Source organism: Eptesicus fuscus, chromosome 17 (genome assembly GCF_027574615.1).
Source record: "Eptesicus fuscus isolate TK198812 chromosome 17, DD_ASM_mEF_20220401, whole genome shotgun sequence".
In the NCBI taxonomy this organism is placed as follows: domain Eukaryota; kingdom Metazoa; phylum Chordata; class Mammalia; order Chiroptera; family Vespertilionidae; genus Eptesicus; species Eptesicus fuscus.
Window position 1 is genome coordinate 3,840,490 of NC_072489.1, and position 21,799 is coordinate 3,862,288.

A 21,799-nucleotide genomic window follows, 5' to 3' on the forward strand; every position below is an offset into this window, starting at 1 on the left:
CCGCTTTTGACCTTCCCTTCTGCGCCACCTCACTGTCTGTGCTCACTCCTACTTCCTGGAATCGTCTCCACAAACACCACAAGCACCAGCTCTTTGTCTCGGGCTGTGCTCTGGGGGCCTTCCAGATGACCGAGGGCCCAGAGTCCCCTTTTCATGTGAGGTTATAGGGAGCTAGCAAGGGTTGTGAAAACCTGGTATTTGTAAACTAGAATTAGAATGGTACCAGAGTTTATTGAGGACACTAACCCAGCTTTCTATTGAGAAGGCTGGCTGCCATGCCATGCTCAAAGCCCCTACTGCGCGTGCCCACTGGCAGGTCATCAGAAGCCCCACCGTCCTCGGGAAGGATACTTTGCAATCAACACCTCCTGAAGATGACCTTGAGCCAGTCACAGCTTCCTCAGACTCTTAAACTATGAAGTGCTATAAAGTACTATTACTTTGAATAACAGATTAAAAATGGCCACAAATTTTTGGACACTCTTACATCAAGAGGCCGAGTCTGTTCCTGCTACCCTCGAATCTGCGTTGATCTTCGACTACTTGACCCAAAGAGAACGGCAGAGCAGCGCTGTGCCAGCTCCACACCCAGCCTTGAAGAAGACTGGCAGCCTCGCCGTGGCCCTTGGAGCCCTGATCTGCCACGTGGAAGCCAGACTACCTTGCTGGAGGCACCACGTGGAGAAGACCTGAGACTGCGGGAGTGAGAGGGGCGAGGGGAGCTCGCCGTCCCAGCCTGCCCACCATGGGGCGGGCACATGAGCACAGCTGTGCTGAAGCCTCCAGACAGCCCTGCCAACTCCAGTCAGGTGACTCCAGTCAACACCTCCTAGCGGAAGCTCAGCCAGCCTGGCCATGCTTGATTTTCTAACCCAGGAAATGGTGAGACAGGGCAGCAAAGCGGGGCTTGCTTTCAGCCACTGGGCCTTGGAGTGGCTCGGGGCCCAGCGACAGATGCATGGACAGTTTTGCTCCACTACTGACTTAGTCTGCAGTACATGGTGATACATATTTGCCTCAACAGGATGTAAGACAATAATTTTTAAGAATTACTTTAAGAGTCAAAGTTCAAATGAAACATCCATACCCTCTTGCTGAAGCAGGCGTGTAACTTATCCAAGAACACGGCTCCTTCAACGACCTTCGCCGGTCATGTGCTGCCTGTGAATCTGTGCTATTTATATAGTTTGCCAAGTAGGTGTAATCCAATTTCTAGGCTATTTTTGAATTTATGAATCATTGTGTTATAACATCGAGTTGTGTTTATAAGCTCATTATTTTTACTTGCAAATTAAATTCCAAGTAATCCATTAAGAGAGAAAGTAGCCTAGAGCAGAGGTTAGAAGTAACGGCAACAGGGCTGCTGCGTGGGTTCGAATCCCAGACTCTGCTTCTTCCCCACATCGTCGGTAGCACAATGGACACTACCATGGAGGGTTGTGAAGGTTATTGATGTATACAAGTGCTTAGAACAGCTCATGATGAGACCAAATCGGCTCAGTGCAACTTATTTATTTTGTCCTCTTCAATTTAGTATTGTCACCTAGTTCTTTCTCTACCAAAAGATAGAGTAACATGCTGGGGAGATGGGATATCTGCCTGTAGTGTTGAGCACACCCTTTCCCCAGCTCAGCCTTCAGGGAGCCTTTGATAGTTTCCCAGTGAATGCATACTTCCCTTGGACTTCTGACATCCTTTGAACAATTTCTTTAGGCACAGATGGCTCTTCGAAGCACCGAGTGCATGCTGGTTTGAGCCAGGGAACAGATGTGTCCAGCCCATCTGCCTCCGATTTCTGACGGCCCCCGTCTCCTCACCAGTGGCCATGGAGAAGCTGTCCAGTGACGTGCCCAGCAGGCCTCCTACAGCGTCCTCCTGCCTGGATGCAACCAGCACTCTTTCTGAGCGTGACAATCTCTGAATCCAAGTGACAGGCTCAGGCTGGGCCAGGTGTGCAAGACTCGAATTGGCCACTTGCTCACACCCACCACAGTCTGAAATTTGGCAGAAAAGGATAAAAAGACATAAACACAAGAATGGCGCTGGCCCCATTGCTCTTGTGGCAGCAACACCTCCCAGGCCCCACGTTCTGTTCTGTTTTCTTTTCCTGCTGGTTTTCCTCCTGTGACTTTGGGGAGTTCTTGCGATTGGCCCAGAGATGCCAAGTCTCCCTAATGAGCACTCGCTAATGAGAGAAACCTGGGAGACATAGGAAGGGTGAGGAGAGATGCTCGCCCTCCCCCTGTGGCCAACAGGACTCTGACCCAAGGTCTGATGTGTGGGAACTGGCAGCACCCTGGGCCATGTCACCAGGCCTGCAGAGCCCTGTGTAAACGCCACTGCCACCATCCGTTCTGCAAACACTGCTGTAACCACAAACACTGCTATAACCAATGGGCTCCCAAATTAGGCTCTGCCCTGTGGAATATAGTCTTTACTCTCTACATAGTTTAGTTCCCTGGTAATACAATAATCTCTAAATTAAAGTCAGATTTTGTAAAATCTATAGACATATCTGATGTGTTGAGCCCCCAGCTTTGCCAACCCTTCCGCCCTCACATAGAAAGATGGGATAAATGAAGTCCTAACTTGAGACTGTGAAAGGAGACTCTCACTGCTTCACTGTTCGTGTTGTTCAGAAGAAACGGGGATTTGATTGATAGATCCTGTAAGCTAACTAGCCTTCACACAAAGCCAGTTGTATTTTGAAAAAAGGAAAAGAAGGACTATGTTGCGGCCACTTGCTCCCTGCTAAAGCCCAGAAGGAAAGAGCCTCCACTGGGAGGTTCTGTGGCCCTCATTCCTCAGACAGACCCTGCCTTCCCCACAGCGGCCTCTGGTTCATTGCTAGCCCTCTGCCTACTGAAGCAGGCAGCCTTTAAAAAACGCTTTGGAAACTTCCTATGCCTGTGAGGCATTGGTATCATGACTCACATAGAGTGAACAAGAACGAACCCAGGAAGAGAAGTGAGTCAGGTGTGACCTGCAGCTCTTGCACAGATTGCATAGCATCTCACTCCAGAGCGTGGATCTGTTCAGACACATAGCACAATGGTAACCTCAACAGCAACCACTCCCGTGTGCTGATGTGCCGGGCACAGCAGCAAGCACGGGACCTGCATTGTACCATTTAATCCTCACCATAACCCTGTGGAGTAGACATTATTAGACCCATTTTATAAATGAGGAAACGTGAGGTCAGAGAGGGTTCATAATTTTCTCAAGGTCAGGACTGGTGGGTGGCAGAGCTAACTCTCACTCAAGTCAGCTAACCCACACCGGGAAATGGATATGCCGAATATACAGAGACAGAGCAGTGCACAGCCCAGCCTCCGACCAGGCCCACGGGGACTGTGAGCTTAGCTAAGCCTGATGGATACTCATGCCCACAGAGAGACACTCCAGAAAGAGATGGTGGTGGCGGGGTCTCAGCTAGAGAGGTTTAGTGGGTTTGAAGGAAGCCTTTGCACAGGGGTTGAGGGTACAGAAAGAAGGGGCTGTCCCCTAGGGGCGGGGTCTCATGGAAGGTAGCTGGGAGAGCCCCAGTGGGCTCCAGGCAGGGCTGTCCCCAGCAACAAGCCCGATAGCTCAGGGCTCTGTGGAGGACAGAGGCCACAGAGAATCAAGGAACTGGACCCCAGATGTCACACAGTTAGCATCAGCCGCTCAGCACAGAGCCGGGCCGGTGGGGCTGGCGGGGAGCATGTTACCATTACTAGGCCACAGCTTGGGAGTTTAGTTGGCTAGACAAGCAGTGGAGGAAGAATTGATTGGTAGGTAAGAGAGCCAAGAGTTGATAACGTCAGGAATGAAAGGAAGTGTTGCCAAAAATGTTCCAAAGTCACCAACCAGCATGCCAAGGAGAGTGGATGGTTTCTGTCCATTGGCCATCGGTGATTCACAGCATGAGTGTGGCACCAGGAAAGCAGCTGACAAATGTCCCAACTGGTCTGCATGGCAAGCTCTGGGATCCAGGTTAGTTACAGTGTTTCAAGGGCACAGGAGTCACCAGGGTCAAGGGCCATGAAGAAAATGACAAGGGAACCAGGGCCGGATGCTGGGCAGCCCTTGGAAGAGCCGCAGAGTTTTACAGCCACCAGCTGTAAGAACGAGAGCCCAAGGCCCCACTCTGCAGTGCTGACAGATGACAGCCTGCCTGATTTAGTCCTGAAATTATGCACTAGTATAATCATCGTGGTTTTTCTCTCTCCCCAGGGAACCAAGTATAACTAACTATAAAGTAATATGCTCATTGAGACAATTCACCTAAGAACAACTAAGAAACATTTGGGAAATGTTCAACTTCTCAAGAATCAAAGAAATGCCAAATAAATTATCAGTGAGAAATCATTTTACCTATCAAATGCTCAAAGGCAAACATGATAAAATCCATTCTGCAAAGATGCAGTGCAACAGGCAGGGTGATACTGGGCATGGGAACCCAGGAAATAGCGAGGGCCTTAAAAATGTCCCAGCCTTTGTACCCAATAACTACATTTCCAAGACCTAGCTTAAAGGTATTGCAAGGTACAGAAGAAATTGTCTTTCAATGATGTTTATTGCAATATTACTTAGAATACTGAAGAATGAAAAGCAACTTAAAATCAAAATAGGAAAGTGATTAAATGATTCCATTTCCACACTCAAAAATCATCCCATCATTCAAAAAACCCTGCATGGCCACCTCCCACTTGACAGAGCTCTGTTCCATGCTAGAGCAGTGCAGGCCGTGGGCCACTGTCCCTGCCCTGCAGACCAGAGGCAGACAGGTCCACAAATATAAGGGGCAGAGAAAGCAGGTGAAAGGATGGAGTCTGCACAAAAGAGGGAGTGGTCAACACCTGTAAGGGAGGACAGGGCCAGTCAATCAGAACTTTAGAAAAGGCTGTCCTTGAACTCATTCTTGGAGAACTGGGCTTACCGTGGTGATCTGAGTCTGGGAGAGGGCAGGAACCATGCCGAGCACACAGGCCTCAGACCTGAGACATCCTTGTCTGTTCAGCAGTGTGCAAGCAGCAAGCAGCGCAGCTAGAAAGCACAATGAAGGAGTCACAGCAAGGGCTAAGTCAGGGCTGGGCCAAATGCCAAGTCTCACATGCCATCCTAAGAAGTCTGGGCTTGTCCTTAGAAATAGCAGAGAGCCACTGACAGATTTTCAGTGAGGAAGAACATGATTGGATTGGTCCTTTTGTCACTTGGAAGGCTGAGAGCAAGATGTTTTTGGAGGGCATGACTCCCAGCACTTGGTGGCAGGTGGGGTGGGAAGATAGGGTGCAGATTTAGACCCTCCCAGTTTCTTACAAGGTGGATGAGTGGTTTCAGTTGAACAAGACAAAGATCATGGTGGGGAAATTTGTGTGAGAAGATGAGGGCAACTGTGGGCATACTGTGTTTGAGGACTCTATGGGGCCATCAGATGAAGATGGCTGGTTCTCACCTGAATGCAATAATTGAAAATGGTGTCTGTAGAGAGTTTCTAATATGAAGAAATTTTTTTAAAGACAAAGAAAAATTGCTTAAGTTTTCTAAAGAATACATACAAATGTCTATCAGGTACATGAAAAAATGCTCAACTTCACTAATTATCAGGGAAATGCAAATCAAAACCACAATGAGGTATCATCTCATACCTGTTAGAATGGCTATCATCAAAAAGGCAGAAAATAGTAAGAACTGGTGAGGATATGGACAAAAGGGAGCTCTGTGCACTGTTGGTGGAATGTAAATTGGTAGAGTCACCATGGAAAAGAGCACAGAGATTCCTCAAAAATTATAAATAGAACAACCATATGACTCAGCAATTTTACTTCTGGGTATATACTTGAAGGAAGTGCAAACAGGCTATTGAAGAGATATCTACACTCACATGTTCACTATAGCATTACTCAGAATAGCCAAGATAGAGAAACAAACTAAGTGTCCATCAACAGTGGTTATGTATACAATGGGATATTATTCAGCCATTAAGAAAGAATGTACTGCCTTTTGGGATAACATTGTTCCTTTCAAAACCAAATAAGAAATGATGATTAGAGATCAACCGCAAATGTGAGAGTCTAGCACTCAAAGCCAAATCTCTCCAGGTTGAGAACATGGTGCCTACTCACCAGTTGCAAGTCAGGGAGCATTCATCTGAGCATTAAAGCCATGCTGGGCAGCAGAGGCCCAGCAAATATTTACAGGTCTTGGCTGAATCAGTGACAAACATGTGCTTTTCCCCAGTGATGCTACTTGTGATGGCGAACTTCTTTTGCTGAAGGAAACAAACACAGACATTAATATATTGACCAGTCTTACCCATTAAAGCATGACTGCCCAGAGAGTAATCAAATGCTGGGCCTCAGTTCAATGTCAAAGTTCTAGGCATAAGAAATGTATGGTACATGTCATCTGACTACGGCTCAATGTTTTCTTTCTGATTAAGAAAAATCCCTCTTTTGATTTTTCCATCACTGATAAACCAAATGTTTGCTGATCAGGTGACCTGCAAAGGTGTGCTAGGTGAAGAATTACTAAATGAGTCAGGTACACATAACTGGCCCTGAGCAAGGACTGATCCTCAGTGCACATTTTGAAGGCCATTGAATATACATAGTTTTCATTGTACAAACTCTAAGAAGTTGCAGACAAAATCTCAGCTAGTAGGGTGATAGAAAAGATAAAGCACTGTATATGTTCTCATATTTCTTACAATATGAGCCAAGCTCTGTCCTAAGTGATTTCTGGATATTAATTCACTTCCTCCTTAAAGCTCCAGATGAGGGACAGCCTAATATTGTCCTTATTCTATGGTTAAGGGAACAGACCAGCAGCTCTTAGGATGCAGCAGGAATTCAGGCCCCATCACCATGAAACACTTCCCTGCATGTATACCTCCAAGGCCCACATACAAAGTGACAACCTTTGCACAGCTCATCGGGATGCACTGCAGAAGATTATCTGTACAGAGTTATCTATGTGGAGCTTCATGGAAAAAATCCATAACTTTTTGTAACTTACAGTTCTAAGAAGGATAATAAAATACAAAGTAATAGAGATGACATTAAATATAAATTTATATATAACTTGTGAGAGGCCATGTCCCACGTGGCTTAGGGTTCGGGATCTGGAGAAGGGCCACGGGCAAATGACAAGACAAGACAAGAAATAATAATTTGGAAATTGAGGGCCAGGCGGAGAGCCCAACGCAAGAGGAAGGACTTCCCTGGTGCCCAGGCCTTGCCAACCTTTTATTCAATTTTGGATACACATGTTGCCCTTGCCAACCTTTTATTCAATTTTGGATACACATGTTGTCAGGGAGGTAATTCTGGTAGTAGACAGACTATCTTAAAGGTCAGTAAATATTAGTAAAGATTTACTTTGAAACTATTTGGTCAAGAAATTGCTTGAGCCACCATTGTCTCGACTAAACAATTGATGCATAGCTCTGGCCCTTGCCAGAGCTCAAGGTTCACGAGCCTTCTGTGCTCCTTGTTTACACTTTTCTGATAGTGAAGACAATGGGTATCTTCCAACATCTCCCCCTTCTCTTTTCCGTAATAAATCTTGAAAAGTGAATGCCGCCTGAAGGGTTCAAGTCCTTTTAAGACTCTTCATTTTGCATCTGCAGACTAGAAATAAACATATAAGAACAAGAATGAGACAAGCAATAGTGGTTATGCTGAGAGGCAAATGTAAGGAGATCCAGTAGAAGGGATTAAATTCTTTCATGTCTTTTTTAAATTGCTGCCTGGCATCTAAGGAATTAGTTTGTAAGTTTGCTTGGGTTAATTGTACAATATGCTGTTGTTATTCTGAAATATCAAGGGTTGTGTTACCTTTACCCCAAGCACCAAGAAGGTGATTTTTTTTATTGATTCCCAAGGGTGGGTGTAAGGTACTATTATAGGGAACAGGGGTAACACAAATTTGGGAAAAAGTGTAATGATACTGCAAAGATATTCTTTGCTCTAAGCTGTGGATTTTATCACCCATCCACAAGACTGTAGACTTTAATGCCGATAATTCTACCTCAAATTGGCTGTCAATTCTTTTTTGTATAGACAAAGGTCTTAGTTACATTTTCCTTAACTTGTACAAACTGAGAAGTTTGGACAGTTTGTACCATGGATGAAGCAGCAATGCCCACAGACGTAAGTAATGTTACGAGGGCAAAGATTCCTGCAATTAACATTCCAAGAAATCTTTTTTGTCTTTTTAAGATTTTTATCAGATCATGTAACAGTTGGTAGATTTGATGAGACTCCTAAGGCTCAATTAGATTAGTAGGAAACTAACCAAAAGCAGGTTGTTTTAAAATCATAAGGGAATCTTTTTGGAATGTAGAATTAATACAATGGGATAGTGTGCAGCCTGTGCATGACACCTCATACACATGGCTTGTAACATTAAGGTGTATCTGGATGGGGCCTGAGAGGAGTACAAACTGATCAAATACACAGGTGGTGGCAAATATTGTCTTATTGGAAGTTCCCCATGAGATACGAATGGAATTACCTGAGCTATAGTTAAAGCTATACTGTTTCATTGGTGCAAGTGCAGCAGCTAATTTCCATTGCGTATTTTGTAGGGGCCAGTTGTCATGTTGCAATTGAGATTCAACAAATCCTCCTCCATGCCAGGAAATGGAGTTATTAGCTTCAACATATAGATAGGATGTGTTCCCCTTCCATTTTAGGGTGCGATTGTTACTATATGCAGACCCATAGGGACTACAATCCACAAAGGAAAAACTGTTATTAAGTTTGCTGGTGGTAGGGTAATCACTATAACAGTCTTGCCAATTAATTTCTTCCTTGGTGGGGTGCCATTCATAAGACTTTTTACATAATGGCTTAGTGGTGAGGAGGGATGTCTTAGTAAAGTTACATTTTCTGCACCTCTCCTCAGAGCAAGTAGTGATAGTAGATGTATTTGGGCTTTTGCTTCCCCCTCCTTTGGTGTCCATGCTAGCCAGAGCCTCTTTTTTTATTTTACACACAAAGGAGCTTGGTTTTATCCTGTGTCATACAAAAGGGAAGCTGGGTGGCAATACCTGTGTAATTATTCTTTGCCCGTATACTTTCTTGCCCCACCCGTGATCCTCCTGGGTGACCAAGATGTTTGGTGTTATTGGTGACTATGTTAGGCAGGGGATCGGCCTACATAAGGGGTCTTACCCATGGTGGGTCAGGAACTTAAGTCCAAAATACTTCCCCATTTGCCCCTGGTAGTATTACCGCACAGCTGATGACTGTTAGGGCAAGAAAGACGTTCTCAGGTGTTCTTGGGGTTCTGGTCTCCTCACAAATTCACTCATCTTCATGGACCATCTTCTTCACCATGTCGCAGGTGACCTCCAGGCTATTTGTCGTTACCTTTTCCTCCTCCCACTCCTTATCTTCAATGGGTTGCTTGGTGCTGCTGTTTTCTGCAGCTGGGGTAGTCAATTGTCTGCAGCTGTAAGGCATGGCTCCTGGTGCAAGGTCCTCATTAACCTGGCCAGTTTCTCCCTCGGATCCATGTTGAAATTTAATATTTCTTGCAGGAATCCACACGGGCTTCGAGAAATTTTCTGGACATATAAAAGTGTACCCTCAACCAAATGTTAACAGGGGATCAGGGCCCTTCCATAAACCAGACTTGGGATCTTTCCATTTAACCAGAGCATTTTCCTTTGGCTTATTCTGACACCAGTGTATTTCCATGGGTGTCTTGCCATCGGCATCACAAGTGAAAAAATTTAAAGTAATTAAGGCTTGGTGTAGTCTACCTACAGGCCATTTCTCCATATTCCCCCCTTTCTGTTTTTCAAGTTGGTATTTTAGCCTTTGATGTTGGCATTCTATAATTGCCTGTCCCTGTGAGTTATATGGTATTCCTGTAATGTGCTAAATTTTCCACTTTTTACAAAATTGCTGGAAATGACAGCTTGTGTAAGCAGGTCCATTGTCAGTTTTAATAATTTTTGGAATTCTCATGATAGCAAAAGCAGCTAGGCAATGATTAGTAACCTGTTTTGCTGTTTCCTCTATAGATGCAGTAGCCCATAGGACCTTTGAAAAGGTGTCTACAGAGACATGCAATGCCCCAAAGCATCCAAAAGGAGTATAATGTATTACATCCATTTGCCAGATATGGTCCCTTATCAATCCTCTAGGGTTGATTCCTGTGTTAGGCCCTTAAGGAAGATGTAACATGTAAGTGGAACATTCTCTGATAATCTGTTTTGCCTGCTGTTGAGTGATTGAAAATTGTCTAGATAGTATTTTGGCTGGCTGATATAAAAGCTGATGAGATTCTGAAGCCTGTTTTAATAAAGCAACCAATTGACCAGCATGTGCATTTCCTTTAGTTAATGGGCCAGGTAATAAACTGTGAGCCCTGATGTGAGTGATATAAAAAGGATATTGTCTCTGTTGTACAATCTGCTGAACTTGTTGAAATAGCAAAAATAAACTTTGGTCACTGAGCCATTTTAACCAAGCAGTTTCAATTCTATTGACTAGGCCCGCAACATAAGAAGAGACAGAGATAATATGAAGAGGCTCTTGGAAATCCTGCAATGCAGCCTTAATAGCTTCTAATTCAATTCTTTGTACAGAAGTTTGACTGGTCAGTATGACTCTGTCTGAGTTCATTGTATGATAGGCAGCTTTACCATTCGGTGATCCATCAGTAAAAAAAGTTAATGCTCCAGGAATAGGTTCCTGCCTAGTATTTTTGGGTATAATATAAAAATTGTAGTAATTTGTCTTTTAATAGGTGACAACTAAGTTCCCCTGAATATCCACTTAGTCCAATTTGCCAATTCAAATCAGTTTGAAATAACATTTCTAATTGCTTCCTAGTGAGGGGAAGGAAAATGCATTGGGGTTCTTCTCCTCTAAGCTCCCTGCAGCGCTTTCTAAGTTGAGATATCAACTGAGCCACAAGTTTTATATATGTAACTGCAGTTTTAGAAGATTGATGCCCTAGGTGGACCCATTCAATAATAGCAGGAGAATTTTTATTTTGGAAGATGACTCCAGTGGGACTATTTGCAGTAGGGTTAATCTGTCCCAATAAAGGCAATTCAGGCTGTACCCATGCTACTTGGGCTGAGGAGAGTGTCTGCTCAATTCTTAGCCACTCCTTCCTAGATTCATCTATTAATTTTTGGGATGAGGAAAGATTAGAGTCACCCCTAAGTATATTAAATAAATTTGTCATTTCTCCCATAGAGATTTTCAGATAAGGTCTTAACCAGTTAATGTCCCCTAATAATTTTTGAAAGTCATTTAAAATTTTAAGGCAATATTTTTGTATTTCCATCTTTTGAGGCCTAATACATTGGTTTTCAATTATGGTTCCCAGATATTTGAAAGATGTTTCTTTCTGTACCTTTTCTGGAGCAATTTTTAAGCCCCATTTAGGGAGTTCCTTTTCGAATTGGGAAAACATTGCCAAAGTCTGCTCTTCTCATGGACTTGCTAAGAGCAAGTCATCCATGTAATGAATAAATAATGTAACATCAGGAATATTTGTCCCTTAAAGGCTGAACAACTTGAGCTACATATTTTTGACACAAGGTAGGGCTATTGGCCATTCCTTGAGGCAAAACTTTCCACTGATATCTTTTCATGGGTTCTATATTATTAATAGCTGGCACTGAAAATGCAAATCTCTGTTTATCTTGAGGTGCCAAGGGAATAGTGAAAAAAAAAGTCCTTAAGATCTTCTACTATCAGAGACCAATCTAGAGGGATTTGCGAAGGCGCTGGGAGTCCAAGCTATAAAGTTCCCATGGTATGCATAGTAGCATTAACTGCTCTAAGATCATGTAACATTCACCATTCTCCTGTTGCCTTCTTGGGTATAGTAAATATAAGTGTATTCCAAGGACTATTGGAAGGCTCTATGTGGCCAGCCTCTATTTGTTCCTGTATTAATTCATGAATATGACCTAATTTCTCCTTGGTTAATGGCCACTGATCCACCCATATAGGTCTATCATCTTTCCATTGTATAGGATCTGCATGAGGGTGAGGAGATTGAGCAGTGACCACTCCTCAAAAGGTTGACATCCTAATCCTCATCTTCCTGGGTTTCCTTTCGCTTGGATGGGCTCTTTAATTCCCTGATTATTTTTTCCTAAGCCTTGACCAGTTTGATATCCCATCTGAGTTATTAACTGCTGTCCTTTTCTGGTAATAATACAAGCTTGTAAACCTTCTAAAACATCCCGGCCCCATAAGTTGACTGCAATCCCAGAGACTATGTAAGGCTGAAACCATCCTGTTTGTCCTTCCTCATCTTGCCACCTTAACACTACTGCACTGCATTGTGTATTATCAGGAACTCCGACTACCTGATAGAGCCTATAGCTTCTACCATGGACCAACTTGGAGGCCAGAATTCTTTGCTGATAATGCTGACATCCGCTCCAGTGTCTACTAAACCTTTAAACAGTTTCCACTCTATTCTTAAGTTAACCATAGGATAGGTTTTGCTAATTTCATGTATCCAATAGATATCTGAGCTTCCAAATCCTTGTGTTCCTCTTTTCCTATTTATAGCTTCACCTTGTTGAATACAAGGTAGAAGTAGTATCTGAGCAATTCTTTGTCCTGGAGTAATTTGCATAATATGATTACATTCTAGTATTACCTTAATTTCTCCCTCATAGTCTGAATCTATGACTCCAGGCAGAACAGTTAGTCCTTTCAGAGTGTTTCTACTTCTCCCTAAGATTAATACTAACGTTCCCAGTGGCACAGGTCCCCAGATTCCTGTAGGAACAGCTTGCTGAGCCATATCGGGGGTCAAAGTGACTGCTATAGTACTGTTAAGATCTAGGCTTGCACTCCCTGGAGTGGCTCAGATGAGGATGAGGGAGTCCACTGTGGGCCTTGCAGGGCAAACTTCCCCTATTAATGACAGGGCTGGGGGCCACCCCTCTGGCCGTTTCCCTGCGGTTGGCCATTCCATATGTTTTGATCTAACGGCTGCCCATTTTTATGAAATTTCGATCTGCATTGACCGGCCCAATGGTTTCCCTTCTGACATCTAGGACACAGAGAAGTTGAATCTGCTTTGATTGAATCAGGAAGCAGAATGCTCACGCCTTTCCCTAGAGCGCTACCTTGGTTTTTATAACATATTTTATTACTGTTACAGCGGCAGTGAGTAAATTTGCTTGAAAAGTGCCTGACATGCTTGAATCATTTCTGTAATGGTACTATTTTTTCTCGGAGGCATCAGACATTTCTTACAATCAGCACTGGCATTTTCATAAGCTAATTGCTGAATTAAAATGTCTCCTGCTGTTTCATGTTGAATCTGTCATCTCACTGCTCAAGTGAGGTGAGCCACAAAGTCAGAAAATGACTCTGTAGGCCCCTGCATACATTTACTAAAAGCTCCCTCAGGGTCCCCTTTTACTGGTAAAGCCCACCAAACTTTTCTTCTACAAAGTCTAATTTGCTCATATGCCTGTTGCACATAATTTAGCTGATTTTGCACATCATTATATTGTCCTAGTCCTGCCAGCATTTCATAAGTTATTTGAGCATTCAGTCCGCAGTTTGTGTGGGCTTGCTCCTGACATTTCTCCAAATATTCTCCCTTCCATAGTAAATAATCTCCTACATCCAGAGTTGCACGAGCCAGAGAATACCAATCATAAGGAGCTAAGAATGCTTCAGAAATATTAGTCATAATTTCTCTGGTAAAAGGAGCTGTAGGACCATTCTGGACTACACTTTCATGCAAGGCCTTTAACATTTTAAAGTCAAATTTTTCATGCTGTCACATTATATGATTTGGGAGCTGTGGGTCAGCTACCTGTATAATAGGTAAAGCAAATCTGTCATCCACCGTCATGTCCTTTAATCCTTCTCGAATAGTTCTTAGCATTGGTGATTCTATTAATGGTGAATTAAATGTTTCAGGATTAGGACATGGTGGTGGAAGGGGCCATCAAGGCCATTCCTCCAATTTTTCTTTTTGCTCCTCTTTAGGAGTGGACAGTGCAAGAGGAAGAGGTTTATCCTCTTTCATCTCTCTAAAAGGCTCTAGCAAATGCAATTCCATGTTCCACAAGGAGAAACAATTTGGAGGCAAATTTTTCCCCTGCTGCTGAGCTTTTTTCAAATTCTGACCAATTCTTTCCCAACATTCAACATCTAATGTACCTTCTTCAGGAAACCAAGGGTTATGTTCTATAATAAAATGCAAAAACTGTAAGAGAATAGCTTCTGACACTTTTAATTCTTTATCCTTAAGCATGCAAACCAAAAGTCTACAATAAAACTTCTCCCCTTTTGACAAATTCTGCCCCATTAGCCTGGCTAAAACAAGATGTTCCCACCCTACTTACAGATCGAGACTTCTGCAGCTGGCCCTGGGCTTTGCATGCAATGAATTTCCCCACCTATCCAGTGAATTCTTTTTCTCCATCTTGCCAGTGAAACTTCATTTTTCCACTCTGGGCGAATCTTCTTCTCCAGACATCCATCATTTGAGGCACCAGATGTGAAAGGCCATGTCCTGCTTGGCCCAGGGTTCAGGATCTGGAGAAGGGCCACAGGCAAATGATGAGACAAGACAAGAAATAATAATTTGGAAATTGGGGGCCAGGTGGAGAGCCCAATGCATGAGGAAGGACTTCCCTGGTGCCCAGGCCTTGCCAACCTTTTATTCAATTTTGGATACACATATTGACACATTGCCCTTAGTCAGGCAGGCAATTCTGGTAACAGACAGACTATCTTAAAGGTCAGTAAATATTAGTAAAGATTTACTTTGAGACTATTTGGTTAGAAAATTGCTTGAACCACCATTGTTATGACTAAACAATTGGTGCATAGCTCTAGCCCTTGCCAGAGCTCAAAGTTCACGAGCCTTCTGCATTCCTTGGATACACTTTTCTGATAGTGAAGACAATGGGAATCTTCCAACACCGAGTCAAGTAGGAATTCTGTCCTGTCAGGGGTTACCTCATACAGTTGTATATACTGATCACCAGTGCACCGCACAGCGTTTTCTCTCCTGAAGGGAACTACGTGAAATTCCATTTATCGGATGTCTAGTGTTGGTAGCATAGAAACCTGTGGCAGCGCTACAAACAGCAGCTACTCTCCGGGCAAAGCTGCATGTTTTATGCATCAAAAATAAAGCAATCTTCAATCAGCCATGCTAGAAGAAAGACTAAATTGTATTGTTCTCTAGAGAAAATATTACAAAAGTGTCATCATATAAAAATGTAATCAGAGTAGATGTCAACGAAAAGTTGAAAGAAAAAAAAGAATTATAGAGTTTTCCAGGGAGTTAATAAAAACATTATTTTTTGGCTTTTGTGGTTTTGCAGTATTTTTTCAGTATTTTTTTAAAAATGCACACATTGTGTATTTCCTTTCTCATTCTAAATGAATATTCACTTGCATATTATAATTTTTATTTTGAACTTTTGCATTATTTTTCTTCGAGAGAGGCCCACAAAGTCTGTATTTTTCTCTTCAGACGTTTTGGCTATTGCTAACCAAGGTCAGTGACCAGCACCACTGCACAATGAACATGTTCTCGAATGAGTAACTTCTGAACTGATGCTGTCTCTGTCACAGACAGGCTGCCAACGCACCCACAAGTTACCGTCTTTGAAAAGGGCAATTTTCTCTATTTCTTTTGCTACTTCCCAGCAGGCAGGCAAGATGGATGATTTGTGATTGTTTGAACATTTTGGCTTCCACTATTAATTAAGCAAATTCCAAACCAGCTTCCTGAGTCCATGCTCCATTGTTCACAGAGTCCCTATTCTGTGTTTGCAGAAGCGTGAAGAGTTCAAGTCATCTTCTGTGTAAGACACCTGGTTTGTGGCAAGCAGCTGGTAGAATTACGCCTCTGGCGACTTTATTCTAGAAAAGGCGTTCATGCTGAGAAAGAGGGTGCTCATGAGGGCATGGAAATCCCAATTGTGACAATGTCGTTATCAAGCTACCCAGTTTGACTTGTGAACCTGATGACTATTCAGCTGTAATCAAGAAATTATCCTTGGTTGTGGGTAAAATAAACATCTGTAAAAATTAAACCAACTGAAGTATTAGTTAGGGAGTTGTTCTTTACAATTTCAAAAAATTCTATTTTGTAAAATTACTTTTTAGGTTATCTGCGTTTTTACAGATTTGTGTTAAAACAAATTACATTAAAAATTTGGAACAATTAAACATTATGTAAACAAAATAGGGAGTAATGCAATGGTATTAAATTAATTCAATAATAAAAATTCTCCAAATAATCTTCAATTGAATTGAAATAATGTGTCATTAAAATTCTGAACATCTGCCGAAACCGGTTTGGCTCAGTGGATAGAGCATCGGCCTGTGGACTCAAGAGTCCCAGGTTCGATTCCAGTCAAGGGCATGTACCTTGGTTGCGGGCACATCCCCAGTAGGGGGTGTGCAAGAGGCAGCTGATCCATGTTTCTCTCTCATCGATGTTTCTAACTCTCTATCCCTTTCTCTTCCTCTCTGTAAAAAATCAATAAAATATATTAAAAAAAAAATTCTGAACATCTGCCCGGCTGGCATAGTTCAGTGGCTGAGCTTAGACCTGTGAACCAGGAGGTTGCGGGCTTGATCCCCAGTGTGGGGCGTGCAGGAGGCAGCCAATCAATGATTCTCTCTCATCATTGATATTTCTATCTCTCTCTCCCTCTCCCTTCCTCTCTGAAATCAATAAAAAGAAGGAAGGAAGAAAAGAAGGAAGGAAGGAAGGAAGGAAGGAAGGAAGGAAGGAAGGAAGGAAGGAAGGAAGGAAAGAAGGAAGGAAGGAAGGAAGGAAGGAAGGAAAGAAGGAAAGAAGGAAAGAAGGAAGGGCCTCCTGATCACTCTCAGATATCCCCTGGTTCACTCCCTCCCAATGTGCCACAGTGCACATAGCACAGGGCAGCTGGCAGGCTGAGCTTATCTGGACAAGAGATCACGTGACCCCATTGCTCCTTTAAAGAGGCAACAGATCAAAGGAAAATGAAGCATTGGCCATTTTTCAGCTGAGCTGCACTCACATAAGTTGACATCTTCCCAATTTTTCTCCACTGAAATCATAAAGTTGCAATTCTGCTGCTGTTTTTCACTTCATATATTGATGGGGAAAATGAGACATTTTTAGGGGGCTAGCAATCTGAATCTGCTAACATAATGCACATTTTTTTTTTATTTCTTTATTGATTTCAGAGAGGAAGGGAGAAGGAGAGAGAGAGAGAGAAACATCAATGATGAGAGAGAATCATTGATCGGCTGCCTCCTGCACAACCCCCACTGGGGATTGAGCCTGCAACCCAGGCATGTGCCCTTGGCCAGAATCGAACCTGGGACCCTTGAGTCGGCAGGCTGATGCTCTATCCACTGAGCCAAGCTGGCTAGGGCGCACATTCTTATTAGCCTATAGTCTAGCCACTGCCCCTTTAATTGTCTGGTCCTGCAAGTCCTGTTTACTCCCATTTTAGAGAGGCCATAAACTATCCCCAGACAGAGTTATCAGTGCTGGTGCCAGGCCAGGCCTTTAGTTGTGATCTCAAGGCCCCAGCACATGGGGCTCTTCAACGACTTGCAAAGGGGACTGGAAAAACCCTTATTTGGGAGACAAGGGGCTGGAAAGATATAAAAGGGGAAGACTTCTTCCATGTTTTTGCTCAGGATTTGGAGAGAAACAGTCTCCCCTGAGTCCTGAGCTGGTACATGTGAAGTGTCTGGAAATAAATGGGTTTTTCCTGTGCCTCCGGTACTCCTGCATATTTTTCGGTAAATTCTGTAACAATATTATGAGGCCCTTGGCACAAATCCCCAAGGCCAGTGATCTGCAAACCACGGCTTGAGAGCCACATGCAGCTCTTTGGCCCCTTGAGTGTTCTAATGCCACTTCTTCAAAATAGACTCGCCCAGGCCGAAAACCGACTTCTGCGCATGGGCCACGAAGTTTCAATCGCACTGTACGTGCGTGCCTGCACGTGGTATTTTGTGGAAGAGTCACACTCAAGGGGCCAAAGAGCCGCATGTGGCTTGCGAGCTGCGTTTGCCAACCACTGCCCAAGGCCATCTCCCCTCAGAGCCTTGTATTCTCTGGCAGAACTCGGTGAACCAATACACCATATTCTGGAAGCTGCTGAGTGACCTGGAGCAAGAAAAAGGCCAATTTAGAAGAGACAGGCACACTGGTAGAAATAAAGGGCTTCAAGCCATTCCATGAAAACGCCTTAATATATGTTTCAAAAATAAAGAAGGAAGGAAAGAATAGGATTGCCAAACAAGTTTAGGAAACATTGAGCTAAACAGATCTCCTTACTTAATAATTTCTCTCCACCTCAGATATGATAGCAGTTTCTTTTTTTTTTTCCTTCCCCCTCCCCCCCAAGGGATCCTTTTTTAAAACAACACCTGAAATACAGTTGCTGTGAAAATGAAAATAGCATGATAATATTCTGGACACATTTTTAGAATTCAGACTCTTCTGGGTAATCTCACAGTAAGGAATTCCTTTTTCAATTGCATCAATCAAAGTCAGCTGCAGAATTACCTGGTCCAACCCCTTCCTTTTATAGTGAAGTTAAGGCCCAGGTACAGAAAACAATGCTCCAAATGGGTAACATCACCGTTAAAGCAGGATGAGCCATGAACATCTGCAGAGAAAATGACCAGCCACTGGTATTTCTTACCATGTGGCAGCCCAAGGTCTGTCCTCAGTTCACCAGTTTACCAGGTTAGGAGACTGAATTTTGCCAGTGGCCTGTCATCCAAAGCTGGGACTGCATCAGGCCAGCCACACCCTTAAGAAACTGGTGTATAACCGAACCAGGCTTTTAGTTGCGTCCTGGCTGGGTCGCTCCCATCCTCATCTTCACCTGGACCACTCCAGTTCTCATCAGAAGGTTGGTGCACCTGGACTCACAGCAGCAACATCTTGCTCCAGGTATTTGACAGCCTCCCAGAAGGGTTTCAGTGGTGAAATCCCGTTTCTCGTCTGTCCTGCCCCAGCAGAAACACTATGTCCTGTCCAGTCGCCCTCACCCCCAGGCAGGGTCACAAAAGCAGGGACAAATTGCGGCTTTTGAGAGCTCCTCTCTCAGGCTCCTCTCTCCTTCTGTTGATAAGTGAAAGGAGTATTTAGGGGTAAAATAGGCAGGTTTGGGAAGTTTTAGGAATTAGGGGGTCGGCAGGGGTGAGGGACAGGGGCGTGGGGAGGGAGGCACAGTTGGCTGGGGACTTGGAGCTGCCAAAAGGCATACATTCACAAAGAACAAAAGGTGCCACAGGACAGGGGAGAGGAAGACACCCATTCACAGAAGGTAGGGAAAGCCACAGGGAGCAGAGAAATGCTGACAAAAGGGAGAAAGAGGAAAACAGATTTTCACAGGGGTAGAGAATTCTACCACAGGAGGGGGAAAAACAGAAGGTGGCCCATGTGGGGTTTGGGCTTTGAAGCTGCTATAGTGACCATCAGGAGGGAATATCAGGACACAAAGCACTGCAGCCTTTATAAACCTTAGAAAACAGGGGGCTTAGTGAGCTACCCGCTTTGGGACCCCCTCCTGACGGGGAGTCTGTGCTTGTTTTCCAGTAAATTGCCACCTTTCCATATGCCACCTTTTGTCCCTGGCTTCATTCTTCGAATCCACCTGGACAAGAACCCGGGAAAGAAAGCACCTTTGCATCCTGCTCAGAAGAAACCACGCGTTTCATAAGTAATCTCTATAGATAAATTCTGCCGCCCGCAGAGCCTTCAGGTCTTCATAGAATCATGATTTTTTTCTGGACCCTGAGCCTCCTTCTTTTAACTTTGGAGAGACCTTGTTATCATCATCATCATTGTCACCATCAACCAAACAATATTTATTGATGTGGAAATAACCAATGGCCTGTGTTAGGCTGAGGCATGGGGGAAAGACCACAGCCATGCAAGCATCCGCAAGGTAGATGGTGACAAAGATAACTGGCGCCTTCCCAGACCCCTGCCCGAGGCAGGAATTCCACACCTCTCATGCCCTCCACCCTCCCCTCACCAAACGGCTGTATAAAAGAAGTACCTAAGCCCCCGTTTTGGCGCGAACTCCCCTGGCCCACTCTCGGACCCGGTGAGTTTCGCCCGGGAGCGCAAGATTAAAACCTCCCCCCCTTTTCCATGGCCTGGACTCTGTGTCTTGTTTCCTGCGTCGCAAACCTTTCATCTGGTGCCGAAACCCGGGTGGGGATTGAGTGTGTATCCCATTTGGGGTACCCCTCCCCACTTGTCTCCCGGAACCCTCAGGCTTCTTTCCAGCTCGGCAGCGTCAGTTGGTGAGTCCCAGTCCCTATTGATTCCTAGGGTCCTCCGTCGGCGTCTCTGTCCGTAAATCGCGGTCCGCGTCAGAGATTGCTTTCCGGGCGTAGCCCTCCGGACCTTTCCAGGAAAGGTTCTGACCCTGGGGTGTAGTGAAGACGTTCCTACTCCACCTCGGTCTCCGGCCTTTTGGCCTCACTCTGATCCCAGGGGGTCGGCGAGAGACGTCTCCCACCATCCCTCGGATTCCGTCCGTAGCCTTGGCTCAAAGATTGGGACGCTGATCCTTGGGCCTCGCTACTGACCCTAGGTTTCAAAATGGGCACCAGAAATCCAAAACTGACTCGCAGGCGCCGCTGGGTGCCTGCTCACCAATCTGGCTAAGCTGGGCCTGTCCCAGGATCTGCGTCCTAAACGCCTCTTTGCTTCTGTACCGTGGCATGGCCTCAGTATGAATTGGACAACAGGTCACAGTGGCCTGAACATGGGACTTTGATTTTAACATCCTGACCGACCTTAACAACTTCTGCCAACGAGCTGGGAAGGGGCTGGAGGTTCCATGTGTCCAGGCCTTTTTCAATCTGCGCTCCCGTCCCTCCCTCTGCTCCTCTGTTCTCTCTGACTCTGTCCTCTGCTCCTTCTATTCTCTGACTCTTTGGATCCAGCTGCTCTCTCGCTTCCACCCCTCTTCTTCCCGCCGAACACTTTCGGCCCCCTCCTCTTCCTCCTCCTTCGCCATGGCTCCCTTTCTTCCCCGTGGCAGGTGCTTTCTTGGCAGCACCTCACCTGCCCACCCACGACTTCCGCGGCTGCAGGTACCACCACCGCGACCGCGCCGCTCCCTCCCGCAGCCGCCGCTGCGCTTTCTTCCCCGCGGCCGCAACCATCGCCGCTGCACAGCAGGAGAGCCGCCCGCCCGCCATCCCGCCCGCCGCTCCGAACAGCTGGCTCCCGCGCTCCGGGGTGGGGTAGCGGAGGCGGCAGCGGAGCAGGCGTGGGGAGGGCGAGCAGTGCCGCTGACTCAGGCACAGGACGCCCCGGACAGCACCGGGCTCGGACCCCCGAACCCCCGGGTCCGCGGCCCCGCCTCCTCCTCCTCCTCCCCTCCGACTCACCGGCCTCCCTGCAACAGGGCTCCTTCCGCCCTGCCTCCTTCTGCCCTGCCGTCCGCTCCCTCCCTTCCCCCATCCTCACTCCCAGACCTCCCCAGGCCGTTCCTCATCAGGAACCAGGCTGGGTGTACCCACTAGTTACCCCGGAAGGGCGCCAACATCGCGACCAGATGCCTAATAGCCGGCCTACAGGCCGTCTCCCACAAGGTAGTTAACTTTGACAAGCTGAGGGAAGTTACTCAGGGACCAGATGAGAACCCGAGGTCTTCCTTAACAGGCTGACTGAGGCTCTGACCTTATAGACTCGCCTAGACCCTGGGTCCCCGGCCAGAGCAACAGTTCTAGCCACTCACTTCATTTCCCAGTCAGCCCCAGATATCCGAAAAAAAAAAAAAAAAAAAAAAGGCAGGTGGCCC

The 21,799-nt window shown here is 45.2% G+C and overlaps 1 protein-coding gene across 1 annotated transcript in view; it reads right to left on the reverse strand.

The window, feature by feature from the left end:
• FRMPD2 (FERM and PDZ domain containing 2) overlaps positions 1–21,799 on the reverse strand; it is a 56,389-nt gene that overhangs the window by 26,500 nt on the left and 8,090 nt on the right. Inside the window, 6 exon segments of the mRNA XM_054729328.1 lie at positions 1,818–1,994; positions 4,757–4,841; positions 6,127–6,157; positions 6,159–6,253; positions 17,024–17,099; positions 21,058–21,287. Coding sequence (XP_054585303.1) covers positions 1,818–1,994; positions 4,757–4,841; positions 6,127–6,157; positions 6,159–6,253; positions 17,024–17,099; positions 21,058–21,287 — 694 coding nt within the window.